We start from the raw sequence: 18,615 nt of genomic DNA on the forward strand, positions 1-18,615 counted from the left end.
CTCACTGGTGTCGTGTGTCACCTAGGTATTTGTATTGTGTTATCACCACAGCGCTACTGTTGTTCCTCCCACTGCAGGGACCTGCCCCCGCCCACCCCTGATTTCAAAGTGGGGTGACCTCATTTGACCAGAGACAGGACCTAGGTTGATGACAGGACTCAAGAGAGGTTTCATTGTGTCATCACTAAACATACGTCTGTGCCGAAGAGTTCTGTTACTTCCTTCTCCCAAGGAGTTGTAGAATATTGAAGTCACCAGGAAAATACAGCCAAATAGTCCAACACAGGATTTTTTCCTAACACGGTGTTGACATGCTGTTATCAATTACAACACAGGAATTACATATAGCAACAAAAAGTATCTCTTTCCTACTACAAAACTTAAAGTATGTGAGTATTCAGTGATTTATTAAGCTAAAATAATGGATACCAGTTTTATATAGTAGTAATAAGATTATCCTACATAGACTGAATCATACTTAGTAGTTTCTTTAGAAACGTACCACATTCTTGGTTAAAATAGGGACCAGTCAGCCCGCTTTGTTTAAAGAGTAAACGTATGGAACTGTGCTAAATTAGGTACAAGTGCGTGGTACAGAGAGCTTTCTAATAGTTTTATATTCAGTATACATCCATTTTGATGGCAAGAACAAGTGATAATTTTGTAATTGAGAGTTCTAAATCCTGTAAACATGGTTTTAAATGTGGACCAACAAAACAAAATTCTGTAAACATAATCCTACAAGTGCAATAACAACTAGAGAACTCAGTGAACCTACTCATTTGGAGGAAGTTGTTTTTCCCTTTTTTCCTGCCTTCTGGTACCTTCAAGGTCACTGCATGAGTCAGTAGGAAGACAGCAGTGGGGAGAGGAGAGCATTTGTCATCAGCTGCTAATGCACAGGATCTGTCCTTTCCCACCTCAGGAGCCCCATCTAGACCCACAAAGCTGGTGTGGCTGGGCCTTGCCAAGCCACATTAAGCAGCTGTGTCAAATGAATTTAAATGGCATGCACCAGACTGAAATCTCTTCCACTGGGGCAGAAAATCAGTGTTAGGTAACCAGCACTTGGAGATCCGATCTGCGCCTCGGCCAGCAGCATCCAGAGCACTTCCCCAGAATACAGCTTCTCCGCCTTCATTAAAAACGAGAAAAGGAAAGAGGTCCACATTTCTGTGTAAACGTTACAAAGCGCTTGGCAAAGGCTCACCCTTGCAGCCCCACCCTGGTTGGCTCTGACTTTTGTCTTTCATGTCTGTGGTATTCTTTCTAAAAAAAGAAAGAAAAGAAAGTTTTATTTCTATTTTAAATCTTCCTTCCTTTGCACTTTGCAATATACATAACTTGTTGTGCGTTTTGTTTTGTTTTGTTTTGTTTTTAAGCAGAAGCCTGAACATGAGAAAACATGTGTGGTACATCATGTTTGAGTGCTGGGTTCAGAAACCCACTTCCCACACACACTTTCGCTGTAGTGTAAGAGCTCATTGCAGCAAAGTCATGTTTTTGTGTTGGTTTCTGTTGCCCCCCCATTGGTGGCTATCAGGTTAAAGTTGGGTTGACAGTTTGAAAAGACGTTTTTCTCATTGTCAGTTTCTCTTTGGGGGAAGAAAAGACATTCGCAATTTGTTAGTATGACTTCTCTCTGAAGTCAGAACCCCAAAGGGGCTGGAGCCAATGGAAAAAGCTAAAGAAGGCAAGTTAGTGACAAAGGTAGTGAGTGAGTGAATGTGTGCGCAATTAGAGAGAGCTGTGAACTTGAGGGTGTGTGGCCAGGGCAGGCCGGCTCTGGGCTCCCTCAGCAGTGGGGTGGAACCTCGAGTGGAAACACACGCAGGTGGGCTGTTGGAAGGCCACCTCACCAGTCTCTTCTAAGGGTGACAGCGTAAGGGTGAGACCCGCCCTCCACACTGAGTAGGTTAAGGCTTATATAGATGAATTGTGTTCTGTCTTTCCCCTTTTGGGTAAAGGGGTCCCTCATCTTGATTATAAGAGGGTTTACAACAGAATGGGGTGAAGCGTATTGTTCAGGGTCTAGACTAGACTGGCTGCCTGGTAAAACCCAGCATTTGACATGTGTTGTTCAGGACCCCTTCCCCGCCCCCGCCCCCCCCAGCCACACACACACACTGATAGACCTTTTACTCAAAAGATGCATTGCTGTGTCCAGTATTAAAGCATCTCCACTTAGCGTCACAGTCTTTGGATGTTGCAGTGGAGGGAAGCACAGCGGCCAGTCCTGACTAACAGCTTGGGTCGGGGATGGCAGAAGACGCTCATCTTCAGTCCAGTTCTGGTGGCCGTTGTTGCTTTGCTCTCATGCTGCTGACTAGGGTGTGGCCTCGACAGAAAGGACCCTGAGTCGTGCGAGGGTAGAAACAGAAGTCGGCACTTTCACCCACCAAGTGCAGACCCCTACTCGATGCTGATACAAGCCACGTCGTGTCCTCATGCTGACCCCACGAGATTCCCTGCCGGACTAATTGAACACCTCGAGGAGGAAGACTCGCAGACTTCTGAGTCCTCAAAACAACAAGTCAACTTGAAAAGCGTTCTTCCTGTACTGAATGTCACAACCACAAGGGTGGAGACCCACGTTTTAACATTTGACGTCATACCAAAAATTAGCACAGTTGATACCAATTTGAAAGTATTTTTGCTTTTGGTAAAATAGGAGATTGGGGATTTTATTTTTGAGTCTTGGCTACTCTGTAACAGGGTGAAGAAATTTTGTGGCGTCTTAGCCAAGATGTTTCGCAAGAGTTCGAGCCATGGTCCTCCTCTGCCCGCAAACCCCCAGCTCCGCTCAGCAACATGGGTGGGTTGGTCTGTCCTTTGGGTACGTGGCCCCTGTGTCTCTGTCTCAAGTGCACCCCCTACACACACACACCCCTCCGGCAGCTGTTCTCCGGTGAAGTGTATTTATAATTCATTTTTCTCCTGCTATTTGCCAGCAAGGCACTTTTTCTCTATTATTTTTCTCTGAAGCCAATATGACGCGGGGCTGCTCATGGGCCAGAGCCACTGGCCTGGAAACCCGCTAATGGAGATAGTGCAGTCAGACGTCAAAGAGGGGCGAGGACTCTGTGTTGTGCCCCAGAGAAAATGGGGTCCCGGGGCCTGAAGACCTGTGAGTGATTTGTATTAAAAGTACAGCCCTTTGGATTTTGGACATTTGGGTTTTTAAACAATAGCTGTGATTTCAAAAGTCATGCTATTAAAAGACAAAGAGAAAAGATTTCAAAGGCTGAGATAGTAGTTTTGTTTCTGCAGTTAAATGTAAGAATTCGCAGTATCTAAATACTGTGCTTTAATTTTCAGCCTGTTTTTTTTTCTTTTCAAAATTTAGAATTTGAATGAATATTATGTTGGTATTTTAAGGTGATGGTTTCAATCAAACCTTTGAGAGTTACAAAACTATATCAGCAGCCGGAAAGCACGTTCACTGGTCTTCAAACCAAAAAGCAGTAAAACGCGGATCAGAGCATGAAACGTACAGCAAACCTCTCATGGACTAGAGCCTGTGGCTGTCCCAGAACAACTGGGGTTGTCCCCGAGAGAGACCTGGAAACTTACACACAGCGGGCCCCAGCACAGGAGGGCTGAGGCTCCTGGCCGCGGTTTCGGCTCCCCGGGGGGTTCCAGGACTCCTGCTGTGGGAGAGGGCTAACGGGGTCCCCGGGGCGAAGGGTCAGGAAGGTGCCAACAACTGAGACTCGCTGGCCTTCACTCCCTTTCTCGAGGGCTGTGGGACGAGGAAGATGCCGGCCAAGGCTGGGGCACTGGATGAGTTAGAACTGACTGCGGCTCAGGCTTTGGTGCTCCTGACTCGTAGCAAAGTCTCCCCAAACCCTTCTCTCTCTCCCTTTTGGCATCTTCTCACAGTCTGAAATACTCCAGTTCCCGGCCATCCCCAGCCTGTCTTCTTCATTCAGATTGTCCGCACCTCACAGCCGGGTGCTGCCCTTCCATCTATTGAATAGGTAACTCACAATGCGCACCATGGGCTCAGGGCCCTTACTGACCTGTGAGTCTCTCTCAGTGGAGTGTGTGCCCAGTCGACTCGTCTGGGCCACTTATCTATGTCTCACGGCCCTGCTAGCATCTCCAGCTCCAAACATGCACACCCTCCAACCAGACAAAGTGGGATTGTCACGTCCAGATTCAGCATACTTGTCCACCCGTCATGGGAAAAGTCAGCAACACAGCCCAGCCGGACCCAGGTATTCAGTTCGTAAAGGGCAGCATGGCTGCAATCCTATCTCCAGCTAGTAGTGTGCCAGCCTCATTGCCGACCTGTAAGGCTTTCCAGTGGCTCCTGGGTTGTGCTGACTTGTTCTCAGTCCGAACTCCAATAAGCTTGCCGATGTGCCCGGCCAAAGGCAGTAGGAATGGCGTGTGAGTGGTGAAGGTGCCTTCCTCTCCCCCAGTTGGGGGTCAGGAAGCATTGTGGGTGACGGCGTGAGGATCACAGGGGACAGCTGCGTTCCCCAGCTGCTCCCAGGGCTCTTAGCGGGCAGCAGCTCCCTGAGGCCCTGCTAATCTGCGCCTTCGTTCTTACTTTGAAGCCTGCTTCTATTACACAGCTCAGACCAACCAAAATACGCACAGCTCTGAGCGTTAGGTCTTATTGCTTGCTTTGCAAGTTAACTCATTCTCCCTGGAGTTACCTTTGGCTGAGTTACCTACCAGGTCAGACCGCGCTGGACTCTGCCCCCCGAACTTCTCGGGGCAGAGGGACTGGCGAGGATACAAGGAACTTGTTTTGTTTTGCTTTCAGGCCTTTCCTGCAACTTTTTACCCAATTTTAAATAGTGTTTTTTGGGAAGTGGACTGGGATGGGGGTAAAAGGCAGAAAACTGTACTCGAACAACAATTAAAATTTTAAAAAATAAATTAAATTTTACTCCTGCAAAAAAATAAATAAATAGTGTTTTTGCTTAAATTAAGTAACTTTGTAGACCACGGCTGCATGTAGTTCAGGAAATCCGTAAGAATTTTAGGAGGGTTTGTTTTAGTTTTAAGTTAGAAATGACTATATTGTATTTCCTGTCACTACAGCCCTGGACAAGTGCACTCTTCGTCAGGTGGCGTTAGCAAACCTTGCTCTGACAAAGGAGATGGGATGGCGATCTCAGGACCCCAGAATTTTTCTTCAGCCCACAGATTGGCCCACTACAGGTTCATGAGGTTTATGAATGCATAGTAATCTACGTGTTCTTCTTAATTATCTCCTGAAACATCACGCAGGTCTTAGTTCCCCACTGTTGCTACTTAGCCCCTGGTTATTTGTCGCATTCACATGCTCCCCATTTCTGAGGTGCCCGCACCTCAAAGGAGACCCCCACCCCTTGTCAGGTCACTCCATTACCCCCTGTACCCAGAAAGGGATGGCTTGGTATAAACAGTGGGCACTCCTGCCATTGAAAAGGAATAGCCTGCTTTGTAAATTATTGGTGATTCTTTTCTCATGGCATTATGACCTCAGGATAAACCTTTTAAAGTAAGTATCTTTCAGGCAGTTAGAAGGGGCCTTTGGACTCCGGTGGCAACTAATTTTTCTTCCCTGAGGGACAGTAGATGTCATTTTTACCAGATTGAAAAACTGCCCTTCACATCTTGTCAGAGTTCAGCGGGAAACTGTCCCAGGACTCACCAGGTTCTGGGGTCACCTCTGGCAGGACACAGACAGGTTTGGGGACCCTCTTTGCTTCCTGTGACTTTTGCCCACACCCTGAACTTAAGACAGCTGGAGTTCTGGGCATCAGCAGAGAGGTGCTGATGCATAGTATCTGAAGCATTTTCAGAAGGGAGACTTGGAGTTCATTTTCATGTAATTGTTGGTAAACAGTTTGTAATAACAAAACAACGGACTTAACAAACCAAAATCACCTTCGAGATGAAGAGAATGCTCTTAGTTGTCAGTTTCCAAAGGTCAAGCACCAGACAAATTTTCCATCCTCTTCACATCCTGACAATAAAGATTCTTGCTTCCAAACCCTTGAGCTCGATTTGTTCCCCTGGTTGCTTTGTAAGAGAAGGTGGAGATCAGTCAGCTGCATTAGGAACAGCTCACAGCAGTTTCCTGCATTGAGGCGAAAAGAAAATAATTGCAGCTTGAAATTCTACGATGGGTGCCATTTCAGCGAGCTGAGAACAGGTTGGGACCTCTGAGAAGTCCACGTGAAGCAGTTAGCAAGAAGGGGGAAACGTTTCTGATGTCACAGGCTTCCAGGAACCCTGTGCAGCATGTGTAGTACTCCTTGGTGCCTGGTGGAACCAGCTTCACTGGAGGAAGTGGAGACAGGCGGGAGAAACGCCGCAGACACAGAGAGGCCCCGTGGGCGCCGCCGCCGTATCCAGGCCTGTGGCGAAGGTGGGCCAGGGAGACCGTCTGCCCCGGAGAGCGATCTGCTGAACACCCCCTAGAGAGACTGTTCTCCAGAATGTGCAAGCCAGGCACCACTGCTCATCTATTGAAAGGGACTTTTTCACGGAGCTGTTAAAAAGTAACATTTCTCGTTGCCCATTCTTAAAGGAAAAACAACCTAAATGCAGCAATTACCAAAGGGTTCAGGGAGTCCCTGATTTATAGTGGAAAGTGGCTAATCATGGCTGTCGGCACTGTCACTGGCATTGCACACATTCCGGCTTTCTTCAAGGGAACGGCTGTCGTAAAACGAGATCACGGTCACAGCGAGGGGGCGGTGGAGGAAGACTCTGGAAGTGCGGCACAGGACTTGCCTGCACAGGCAGGAAAGAGAAGAGGAAAACTCCACTCTGCATTCCAGACGTGAGTTTCCGGTATCTCCACGACCTTGCCTTTGGGGAGCTCAGAGGCCGCACGTCCACAGCTGAACTCACGACCTTTGCCGTGCTGCGGTGCTTTCTGTGTCCGTGCCTGCCCCAACTCCATCCTCTCGTGCCAGCCGGCACCTAGAGGGCACCGAGGTATACCTTCTCTTTGCTCACAGTATTCCATCCGTCCCTGAGTCCTGTCGGCCTCACCTCTGAGATCACACTCGGCCCTCCTTGCTCCCCACGCCTCGTTCCAGGGCTCCATTGTCTCTTACCTGGACTGTCGCGAGAGCCACACAGCCGGCAGCGGGTCCTCCCTTCTATGGTCAGAGAACAAACAGCCTTTGAAAGACTCATCTTCTCATGCCCTTTCCTTTGCTTGAAAACCTCCCATTGCTCTCAGGATACAGACGAAGGCTTACAGAACCGTAAGCCTTGTGTGATGTGGCCCTGCCCTCCCTGTCTGCTGCCATCTCTTGTCCACTAGCTGTCCCCTCCCGGAAGCAGAAAGGCCCTCCTCCCCTGAAGGACCCCCTACGGATCCCTTAGGTCTCCTCTGAGGTGCCTTTCTGTACCCATCCAAGCCAGTGCCCTTTGACCTCACTGCTCTGGTTGTCTGACTTTGGTTGGTTGGTTGTTTTGGACAAGACTGTGCCCCTTCCCCACCCCCATCTTAAACAGATGGTTGGAACTTTCAACCCAATAGAAGTATCTCTGACTCATTTTGTTATTTTGAGCACGTCTTCCTGAGTGAAAGAGGTGTGGTGGTTCGTTGAAAAGGGGGGAAAATAAGCATGTATATTTTTACAGGACTCTACAAATGATAAATCCTTGGTACTTCCGTTCATTCCGTCTTCGGCTTACTGATAGAAAGCCACTTTACCTTCACAAGATTGAGTCTAGCCAGAGCAGTTGCTGGTTGAAATTACACTATTATTTTGCCACCAGAATTGCTGATGCCCTTGCGTTTACAGGCGTGCTGGTGGGCTAGCCACGCCAAAAATAGGCCAGCACTTGAACAGCTTTCTCTTCTGCTGTGATCGTGTCGTTTTGGAGGCAGAGGGGGTGTTGTTCCCTTTTGAAATATCAGATTAAAAATAGTCTCGCCTGAAGCTGTCCCTCTTCATACTGCTTTGGAAGAATCACGGTGAATGTGGGTTGAAAATCTGTTTTCCTGGTTGGGTGGTGCTGGACACATCATTTGTGATTACGAAGCGTTGAAAATAGGGCGCCCTGGGCGATGTACACAGGCAGTTGGGGCTCTTGAGGAATAAACTTATGAAATTGGGCTTTTCACAGTTTCAAGTTCCTGGTTCTGATATCAGATTGAAGGGAAAGAGTGCCCCAAATTTCAGTGTTTACCTAATTTATTCAATCAGTAAGCAAGCTTTCCTGACCCGATAACTCGGACCACCTCTCCAGTGACACACACCCAGAGGAAGGCACATGTGCTTGGCCGTCGGGCACTGTCTTCGGTAAGGCAGGTGCTGCTGCCTGCTCGTTGGGAACGTGGCCTGCGTGGGGTTTTCCGTGGACGTGCTAGACGCTTCAGACTGGGGCCTCTCCCCATGTGTCTTTGCCCTGGGTTTAAATAGAGTGGCTTCACTCATGCAGTGTCTATTTCCAAAGCATTTCTTCTGTCTGTCCCTACTCTTCTCCAAAGAGCTGTATAGGAAATTCATTCTTTTCCTTTTTTTTAAAACTTAAGTTTTAATGTATTTTTCCCATTACCATTTAGTCCCCTACACCCACCCCTCCCTGTCATACTGTTGTCCTTGTCCATGAGTCCTTTTTCCTTTTTGCTCAGTCCCTTCACCCCAACCTTTCCCCCCCACCCTGTCTTTAGCTGCCAGCCTTCTCTCTATGAGTCTGTCCCCATTTTCCTTGTTAGTTGAGTTTGTTCATTAGATTCTATGTATGAGTGAAATCATGCGGCATTTGTCTTTCTGTGACTGGTTTATTTCACTTAGCATAATGTTCTCCAGGTCCATCCCTGCTGTTGCAAAGAGGAAAATTCTCATCTTTTTAATAGCCGAGTAGAATTCCATTCTACAAATGTGCCATAGTTGTTTTATCCATTCATCTACTGATGGACACTTGGGCTGCTTCCATATCTTGGCAATTGTAAATAATGTTGGAATGAACATAAGGGTGCTTATGTTCTTTCAAATTAGTGTTCAGGTTCCTTCAGCTATATTCCCAGAAGTAGGATCACTGGGTTGAAAGGCAGATCCAATTTTATTTTTTGAAGTATGTCTGTACTGCTTTTCGCAGTGGCCGCCCCAGTCATCCCCACCAACAGTGCACAAGGGGTCCCTTTTCTCCACGTCCTCTCCAGCACTTGGTGATTTATTGGTGGTAGCCATTCTACAGGTGTGAGGTGGTATCTCATTGTGGCTTTAATTTGCATTTCTCTGACGGTTAGTGATGTTGAGCATCTTTTCATATATCTATTGTATATCTGTGTGTCCTCTTTGGAAAAATGTTTATTCAGGTCCTTTGCTTATATTTTAGTTGGCTTATTTGTTGGCAAAAGGGTTGAGTGGGGGTTTTTGGTGTTAACTTTTGTAAGTTCTCTATAAGTTTGGGGGCATTTGGATACTAACCCCTTACCATAGGTAATAGTGAATATGTTCTCCCATTCTGTGGGTTGTCTTTTAATGTTGTTGATTTCCTTCACTATTGAAAAACTTTTTAGTTTGATGTAGTCCGTTTGTTTTTCTTTCGTTTCAGTAGCCTGGAGAGAGATAGCCAATAAAATATCACTATAAGCAGTGTTGGAGATTTTACTGCCTATGTTTTCTTCTATGCCTTTTATGATTTCAGGTCTAACATTTAAGTCTTTCGTCCATTTTGAACTTATTCTTGTATGTGGTATGAGAAGGTGGTCTAGTTTCATTTTTCTGCATGTATCTGTCCAGTTTTCCCAACACTGTTTATTGAATAAAGTATCTTTAGTCCATTGTATGTGCTTGCTTGAATATTCTATTGAATAATAGAATATTATTCAATATTGTATTCAATAATATTGTATTCAATAATATTGTATTCAATAATACAATATTATTCTATTGAANATTTCAGGTCTAACATTTAAGTCTTTCGTCCATTTTGAACTTATTCTTGTATGTGGTATGAGAAGGTGGTCTAGTTTCATTTTTCTGCATGTATCTGTCCAGTTTTCCCAACACTGTTTATTGAATAAAGTATCTTTAGTCCATTGTATGTGCTTGCTTCCTCTATTGAATATTAATTGACTAGAAGGGTGTGGCTTTATTTCTGGGCTGTCTGTTCTGTTCCATTGATCTATGTATCTGTTTTTATGCCAGTATCATGCTCTTTCGATTACTGCATGTGGCCTTATGATAGTTTGATATTAGGTAATGTGATTTCTCCAACTTTCTTCTTTGTTCTCAAGATTGCTGTTGCTATGCAGGGCCTTTTGTGGTTCCATATAAATGTTTGAAAAATTTATTCTAGTTTTCTGAAATACATTGTTGGAATCTTAAAAGGAATTGTGTTGAATCTGTAGATTGCTTTGGGTAGTAAGGAGGTTGTAATGATGTTAATTCTTCCTATCCATGAACATGGTGTGTGCTTCCACTTATTTGTATCTCCTTCACCTTCTGTCTTCCATGTCTAGTAATTTTCTGAGTACAGGTTTTTATATTCTTGATGAGGTTTATTCCTATGTGTTTTATTCATTTTCTAGTAATTGCAAATGGCATTATTTTCTTAATTTCCCTCTAGTTCGTTATTGGCATATAAAATGCAACTGATTTTTTATTACTAATTTTCTATCCTGTAACTTTGCTGAATTCATTTATCAGTTCTAGTAGTTTCTTGGTGGAATCTATGGGGTTCCGTGTGTACAGTATCACAGTATTTGCAAATAATGACAGTTTTACTTTTTCCCTTCCAACTTGGATGCCTTTTATTTCTTCTTGTCTGGTTGCTGTGGCTAGGACTTCTGGTACTGTGTTAAAGAAGAAAGGTGAAACCAGACATCCTGTCTTGTTTCCAGTGTTAGGGGGAACCCTCACTGTTTTTCCCCATTGAGTGTGATGCTGGCAGTTGCCTTGTCACATATGGCCTTATGGTTAGGTTCCCTCGAATCCCACTTTGCTGAGAGTTTTTATCATAAATCGGTGCTAGATTTTTATCAAATCTTTTTCTGCATCTATTGATATGATCATGTGGTTTTTAGCCTTTATTTTGTTTATGTGGTGAATCACATTTTTTTGCTTTGCAGATGTCGAACCAACCTTGCATTCCTGGAATAAATCCCACTTGATCATGGTATATGATCTCTTTTGATGCATTGTTCTATTCGGTTTGCTAATGTTTTGTTGAGGATTTTAGTGTCTGTGTTCATCAGAGATCTTGGCCTATAATTTTCTTTCTTTGTAGTGTCTACCTGTTTTAAAATTAGGATAATGCTGGCCTCATAAAATGAGTTTGAGGGCCTTCCCTCCTCTTGAATTTTATGAAATAGTTTGAGGAGAGGTATTAGTTCTTTTCAGAATGTTTGGTAAAATTCAGCTGTGAACCCATCAGTCCAGGGCTTTTATTTGTTGGGAATTTTTTTTATTACTGCTTCAGTTTCACTAGATATAATCTATTTATTCGAATTTTCTGATTCTTCCTGATTTGGTTTTGGAAGATTACATGTTTCTAGGAATTTATCTACTTCATCCAGGTTGTCCGGTTTGTTGGCCTATAGTTGTTCATAATATTTTCTTATAATCTTTTGTATTTCTTTGGTGTCAGTTGTTATTTCTTCCACTTCTCTCCTTTTTTTTAATTTGGGTCCTCTCTGTTTCTTGATGAGTCTGGTTGAAGGTTTGTTGATCTTATTTACCTTTCAAAGAAGCGGCCCTTGGATTCATTGAATTTTTTGTGGGTTTGTTTTTTAGACTCTATTTCATTTATTTCTGCTCTGATCTTCATTATTTTCTTCTACTTACTTTGCGCTTTGTTGTTCTTTTTCAAGTTCCTTTAAGTGTAAAATTACATTGTTTACTTGAGGTTTTTTCTCATTTTTGAGGTAGGCCTGTGAATTTCCCTCTTAGGATTATTTTCCCATTGTCTCACTGATTTTGGGTTGTTGTGTCCTCATTTTCATTTGTTTCAGGGTGTCCTTTGATTTCTTCCTTGATCTCATTGTTGACCATTCATGGTTTAGTAACATGTTATTTAGCCTCTATGTCTCTGTGTGTTTTCTGGTGTTCTTGTGATTGACCTCTGGTTTCATAGCACTGTGGTCAGAGAAGATGCTCGATATGATTTCAATAATTTCAATAATTATTTACTCATTATTAATCATTATTTAATCATTATTCAATAATTATTTACTTTCTATCTGATAAATCTAGTTGCCTCTTTTCAACTAGCTCTTCTTCTAGCGAATTCTCTTGTTCTTTCATTTGGAGTCTGTTTCTTTGTCTTCCATTTTGGCTGCTGCTTTGTGTTTTTTTCTGTGTATTGGGTAGATTATCAAAGACTCTGGTGCAGGCCTTTATCACATGCTGCTTGTGACTGGTCCTGGTCAACCTGTTTGGAGCTCTCAGCGACCTGCAGAGTGTGGTCCCCTCTCCTGAGACTGTTTGTGTGCAGAAAGCCATTCATTTCAAGATACATATTTCACACTTGCCTATCCGTCACCATTGACAAAAACATGGTGGTGATTGTTGAACCAATATAATCTATAAATTTCTTCTAAAGCACCAAAATCACGTATGGACCATTTTATTTTTCATTTTACTGTAGTTGACTTAAAAACAAGATATTTAGAGGATTTCGTCCTGTGTTTTTAAGTGCCATTTTTAGACCGTAGTGGGAATCAGTATTCCACTTTCTGTCTTAAGTGTGGACCACTGGCAGTGGTCACTTTAAAACTGGTGTTTGCCTTTCACTTTTTCCCAAATCTAGCCCTTTGTAGGCAGATGATTGTGCAATATTTGAGAACTCTCCAAAGTGACTAAAGGAGAACCTATGAAAAATTACGTGTGTGTAGGCCAAGAAGCACTTTAGGGAAGTGCATTTGCAGTCCCCATTCTGAGTTACCCTTGTTGAAAATTACCTGTGTTTTGCCCCATCTGGTGTGGCTCAGTTGGTTGGACATCATCCGCAAACCGAAAGGTTACCAGTTGGATTTCCAGTTGGGCACATGCCTTGGTTGCCGTTCAGTCCCTTATCAGCACGTACAGAAGGCAGCCAGTCATTGTTTCGATTTGTGACATCGGTGTTGATGTTTCTCTCCCTCTCCTTCTCTCTCCTATCCCCTCTCTCTAAAACAAACAAAAAAATAGCCTGTATTTTGTTGCTAAGTGACAGACCTTAAACTGTTGCCTATCATCCCAGCTGAAGGGCAATTTAAATACAGTTCTTCTGGTCAGTTGCAGGACTACGTGTGTAAATGACAGGGTGGAGGGACAGGTGCCTGGCTGCATGCAGACCTGGCCCCAGAGAGCCTGGCCCTGAGGTCAGCACGCTGTGGGTGTGAGCACTACCTAACGGTCACTCTCACAGGGTGCAGTACAGTGGCTGCCTTAGTAGCATCATCACAACAAAACATTTTTTAATGTTTATCAAATTCCCCTCCAGGATATCCTTGGGCATTCATTGCCACAGCTGTTGCAAGTTAAGAATCTATGGCATCAGGACAGTAATTTGTAAGAAAAACTGTCTGCATTCATAGACCCATTAGAAACCATAGCCTAGTGGTTCACAAACCTAGAGGGCAAGGTTAAGGCACTTTGCTCTTCCCAGTACCTCTTACCTTTTCATAGGGTTTTACAGTGAAAATGTCTCCCTTGGTTCAGTTTGTATGTTTGCCTGATTTTATTTTGTTCTGCCTGCCACTGTTTCCTTCAAAAAGAGAAAACGCTGGTGGTAGACTTCTTTGCCCCCAAAACTCCACTTGGAGCACTCCACATGGCGCTGTGGTCGGAAGGGATGAGCAGTTGGTGAGCGAGTGCCACCTCCGGAACGGGGCCAACTCCCGAGGGGGCCATGCACCTGGCAGTGGTGGTCAGCCCATCCTAGTAAGGGGGCCATTTGCTGTGAGCCACAGAAGCCCGCTGGCGTTAGCCACTGCAGACAAGTTGGAGTGCTCAGCCCAGTCACGGGTGGCCAGCTACGTATCCTGTCCCAAACAAGTTGTCTCAATTTCCAAAATTCAGCAGAGTGCATCGAGAGCCCTTTCTTAGTGTTAAGCCCATCTTGCCTATTCAGAATTACCAATAGTCCTGGCAGTAATTTCCAGAGCAACAATGAAGAGGATTTTGTCTGTGGCGATGAAAGACCGGCTCCTTCCCCCATTTAGACAAGCGGCCGAGCGCTGTGCAGAGCCACACATGCCCCATGTTCCCGCGAGGCCTTGTGTCTCTCCAGCTGCTTTACTGCTTGGAGGCCGAGAGGCCCACAGCACACGACCCCTCACGGTGTCCACCTCGCTGAGGGGTGCCCTCCAGGAGGAAAAGAGCGCCCTTCTGACTTGCCGGCTTTCTCCCATGACACACGAGTCCAGCAGACAAAGAGAAAGTTGTGCAGCCAGTCGCTGTGTGGCATCACTCTGGTCTCAGCAAGTGGTCACAATGTCAGGGGCCCTAGAGAAAGAAGTGAGAGCGCCGGGCTCACAGCAAGCTCGGGGACTTCGGTTTCTACTACTCACTAGCTGTGTGTCTTTAGGCAAGTTATTTAGCTTCTCTGATCCTTTCTTCCTTTGCATGTGAGCATAATTCCACCCACCTTCCTCCAGGAATTTAAAAAGTCAAGTATGTTAAGTGCCCAGACAAGGTGTCGGGCATATTTGTGAGTACGTACTTTGGGAAGTATTAATGTTAAAGTCGTTGTCAGTCCCTCTGTGTTCATGTGTCAAAACTGAGGCCCCAGAAGCCAAAATCATTTATTCCCACATCCCAGTGACAGTGGAAAGTGTGGCTAGTGACAGACTTGAGACCCATGGCCTTTTAACCAGACTCCTAAAAACTATAGGCGGGGTTTAATTGAGGCCCGTGGTAACCAGCAGCCGACACCTAAAGATTCAACAGCAGTTGACTCTTTAATATTTTGTTATTTTAAGGGTATTTTTTTAAATCTCTGTAATGCAGACATTCTTCATCTTGTGATTGAAGATGGATAGTGCAGACTGGGGAAGAAATTACAGATTAGGGTTAGATGGGGCCTTTGAGAAACCTTCACTTACCCATCCGCCTAGTAGGTTTTATGTTCAGATTCTCATTTCCTCCTTAGTTATAACAAGTGTGCAAAAGAACCTTTCACTTCCTGTGAGTGTTAGTTCCGCTATGTGTGAAACTGAATTTGGTGGAAGCTTGAAAATAGGACCGTCTTTTGTCCTCTGTCCATTCATTTAAAACACTTTTTAGCAGCTGGGTCATGGGCTCAGCAGTTGCTCCTCCTAGGAGGCATACACACCTCAGAGAGCCAAGGTGTGCGTGTAAATTGTTTGAATGTACAAAAGAAAGTGCAGATTGCTGAAATGGGCACAGAGTCTGCAAAAGGTAGAACCTCCCAGGGGCGCCGGAAAATGGACCGCATCGAAAAGGTGGCCCCAGTCTGGGTCTCGGAAGGACAGGTCCAAGTTGGCTGGGGTTGGGAGGCAATCAGTGATTTTGGAAAGCAATCTCCAGAAAACAGCCTGTTCATAAGTTAGGGACGCTTTCCCTGTGATTTCTCTCTCAGCGAGTTGAGCAAACTGTCCCAACAGGGGCCACTTACCCTCTTCCGAAACAGTTGCATGAGTGCTAAACTTGCTTTCGTTTAACGAAAACACCTCAGAGGAACCTAAGATACTTGAGTTAGTGCCAGCTGTCTTGTCTACGTGCCGTCGTTAAGACCCTAACCACACGGGAATGTGTTTGTAGCTGCCGGGCAGGGTCTTTCCAGGTGTGGGCTGACAGAGGGTGAGTCAGAAGCCAGGGGGTGGCCTCGGCCCGTTCTTCATGAACTGCAGCGGGGCTGTGACACCGATTCAGCAGGAAGTCATCATGCCACTTGGAAGCTCAGTGAGCTGGGCCCTCAGGGCTCCTTTCTCCCAGAGCCACAGTTACAACATTAGTCTTTCAGCTTTCTAGAATGTTCTTCCCAGGCCATCATCAAGTGTTAGTTTGTACAGAATTTCTCTGAATGGTTTAATATTTAAAAGGGAAAAAAAACATTCAAACCTTTAATACTTTGAATTTTCAAATGGACCGTGTTTGAACTTTTTCTACAAGCCAGAAAGTTGAATGCACTACAGATAGCTACACATCAGAAGACTAGTGTACTGTTTTTTATTAATGATTTATGTTAATCTCTTAAAGAACCTTTAAAAATATTTTATTATTATACATTAAGATCCAGCAAATGACAGTTTAATGGAGGTAGAGGGGTTAAGCCATAATTAATTTGGAACAGACAGGCAAAGTGGATTTTTATTTTTCCTGTTAGCTTTACTCCTAAAAGTAAATATTAGTGGCCAGATCTTTGAAAAGTTTTTTGAAGATAGTGTATGAAGAAAAGCTTGATTCTTAGTTTGGAGTCTTTTAAAGATTTTGCCACATTGCCACCAACTTTCTTTGCTGTAAACTTTCTGGGAGAATGAAACCACCTTGCGGTTAAACTCCCCCCCACCACCACCGCCAATTACCTGCAGTTAGAGAAATGACACTGCATGACATTTGTCTCCTTCAGATCCTAGAACACCGTTTGCTGCTTTGCAGTAGTGAAGAGGTTTGTCTCGAGAGTATAGACACAAAACTAACCAAACTAAGTCACCGAAAAGATAAGTTCACAAACCTGCATGGCAGTCGGGGAGGGGCAGGCCTATTAGAACCTGAGCCAGTCAGGGACACTCACAGCCAGTCTGACCTCCCTCCCTTCATGTCCCTGGAAACCCTACAAAAAGAAATGGAAGTCAGATGCTCACTGTGCAATTTTAATGTAGGGAAATTGGTGTGTTTTTAATAGTACCTAATTTCAGAATGTTAAATAATAGGGCTACAGGGACTTTTGGAAATGCTTTCTCTCATGTTCATTATATTAGAAAACTCAGGTCAAAGAATTCTTTTTAATCACGTACCCACACTGCTTCTTTGTTTTTCATCTCTTGACTTCTGTTTATTGATGTGAGGGCACTAAGTGATGTTAATAAAGAGTCAGGTCTTTGTAATGTTAGAAGTTAATTTTGCTTGCTTTTGTAATTCCTGTTCTTATTTCAAGTATCCCCTGTTTTTGCTTATATTTCTCTATATAAATCTTGACAAGCTTGAAAATGTGGAATTTATTTGTGGGATTTATATTATTTGGGATTTTTACATAGTGCATTAAATACTTGGCAATAGAGTTCAGCCTCTCCAGGACAGAAATTACCTCAAGCAAACCTGAAAAGTCATAGCCCCGCCCCCTGCACAAATGCAGTATGAGAAATGGCTGCCAGGGCAGACCACCGCCAGTGTGCGTGGTCACTGTACAGACACGTGTGCTTTCTCTTCACACAGGCAAGGCAGCTTTCCGGGCATGAATCCGAGTGGGCTTGTGGCTTCCAGCTCTCCCTACAGCCAGCCCATGAACAACAGCTCTGGGCTGGTGAACACCCAGGCGCCGCCCTACAGCATGACGCCCAGCATGGTGAACAGCTCCACAGGTAACCCTGGTGGCCCAGGCTCCTGCGGCTGCCCGCCCCGACCCTCCACCCTAGGCCTGCACCTCCGACTGTACAAAAGCCACGCCAGCCTCGCATCGTTGGTGGAAGGGGAAAATACTACTCCTCTGCTTCTTGGAAATTTGCTCAGTCTGTTTAACTGTTTTAAGACTTGAGGATTATATTTTATATAAATTACTTTTATTCATTCTGTGTGTATATGTGGGCATATTTCCAATGTCATTGGAGATGACTTACTAAATATGTACACTCAATTCTTTTGGGGGTCATTATGGGACTGCTGGGGGATCCATGACAAAATCTGCGTGCTCCATTTGATAGTGCTGGAGATACATTTTAAAATCCAATTTTCAGATGAAGTGATCAGAGGCCAGAATGAGGACAGGTTGAAGTATTTTTTTCATTTAGGGAAACTCACCTTAAATGTCTACATGAAAATGTGCTCTTTGTCGATTGTCTCTGTTGAGAAATTATATGTTTTTTAATGAACCGTTTTAAATTTTTCATTATGTTTAAATTTTCAGCCCACTTGATGATCTCAGTTGCTTTCTTACCAAATCCCATGTGGTCAGTGCAGTAGGAGAATTCTGTCCATTTGTGGCAATATTAAGAATGACCAAAACTGCAGATGCTGCGTCTGTGTTCTTAGACTCCTTAGACCCTGAACCACCTCTCCAAGCCCCCTACCCACCTAGAGACCATGGGTGCTGCTCTCTAACTGAAAGAACGCCGCGTAACTCAATCCATGACCTGTGAGACTGAGAGATGCCGTTTGGGGCAGGGGTCGTTCCTGGAGCCAGTCCAGAGCTGGAGCAGCCCATTGGGTGTCCCGTGATGCCTTCCTGGCCCCTCCCTCTCTGAAAGGGCGCCCAAAGCTGTTGGATCTCAGTCGGGCCGAACAGACCTCGGGCAGCTGGGCTTGCTCCCTATCTGAGCCCCCGAGTCCTTGGTGTCTAGGGTCTAATTTAGCAGTGCCTTTCCCTGATTACTTCCCTTTGAAAAGTCTGAGGCAGAGGAAACAATAGAAACTACTAGTGAAAGTTTTTAAATAAACAAATGGCCCTTCCTGATGTCGGGCAGGCAGTTCTTCCTCCCAGTGTGGCGGCTGGTTTACGTTTGCAGTGAAAAGTGCAAAGCTCTGCCGAACAGTCTGT

At 44.7% G+C, this 18,615-nt stretch overlaps 1 protein-coding gene across 6 annotated transcripts in view; it reads left to right on the forward strand.

Annotated features, from left to right (window-relative positions):
- The window catches only part of ARID1B (AT-rich interaction domain 1B), a 394,749-nt gene that overhangs the window by 339,657 nt on the left and 36,477 nt on the right, over positions 1–18,615 (forward strand). For all 6 annotated transcript variants that reach the window (XM_037053930.1, XM_037054196.1, XM_037054108.1 and 3 more), the window contains one exon: positions 17,298–17,443. In XM_037053930.1, coding sequence (XP_036909825.1) covers positions 17,298–17,443 — 146 coding nt within the window. The remainder of the gene's footprint in view (positions 1–17,297; positions 17,444–18,615) is intronic.

This window comes from Sturnira hondurensis, unplaced genomic scaffold, assembly GCF_014824575.4.
Source record: "Sturnira hondurensis isolate 20B ecotype Veracruz unplaced genomic scaffold, ASM1482457v3 Scaffold0000167, whole genome shotgun sequence".
Taxonomy (NCBI): domain Eukaryota; kingdom Metazoa; phylum Chordata; class Mammalia; order Chiroptera; family Phyllostomidae; genus Sturnira; species Sturnira hondurensis.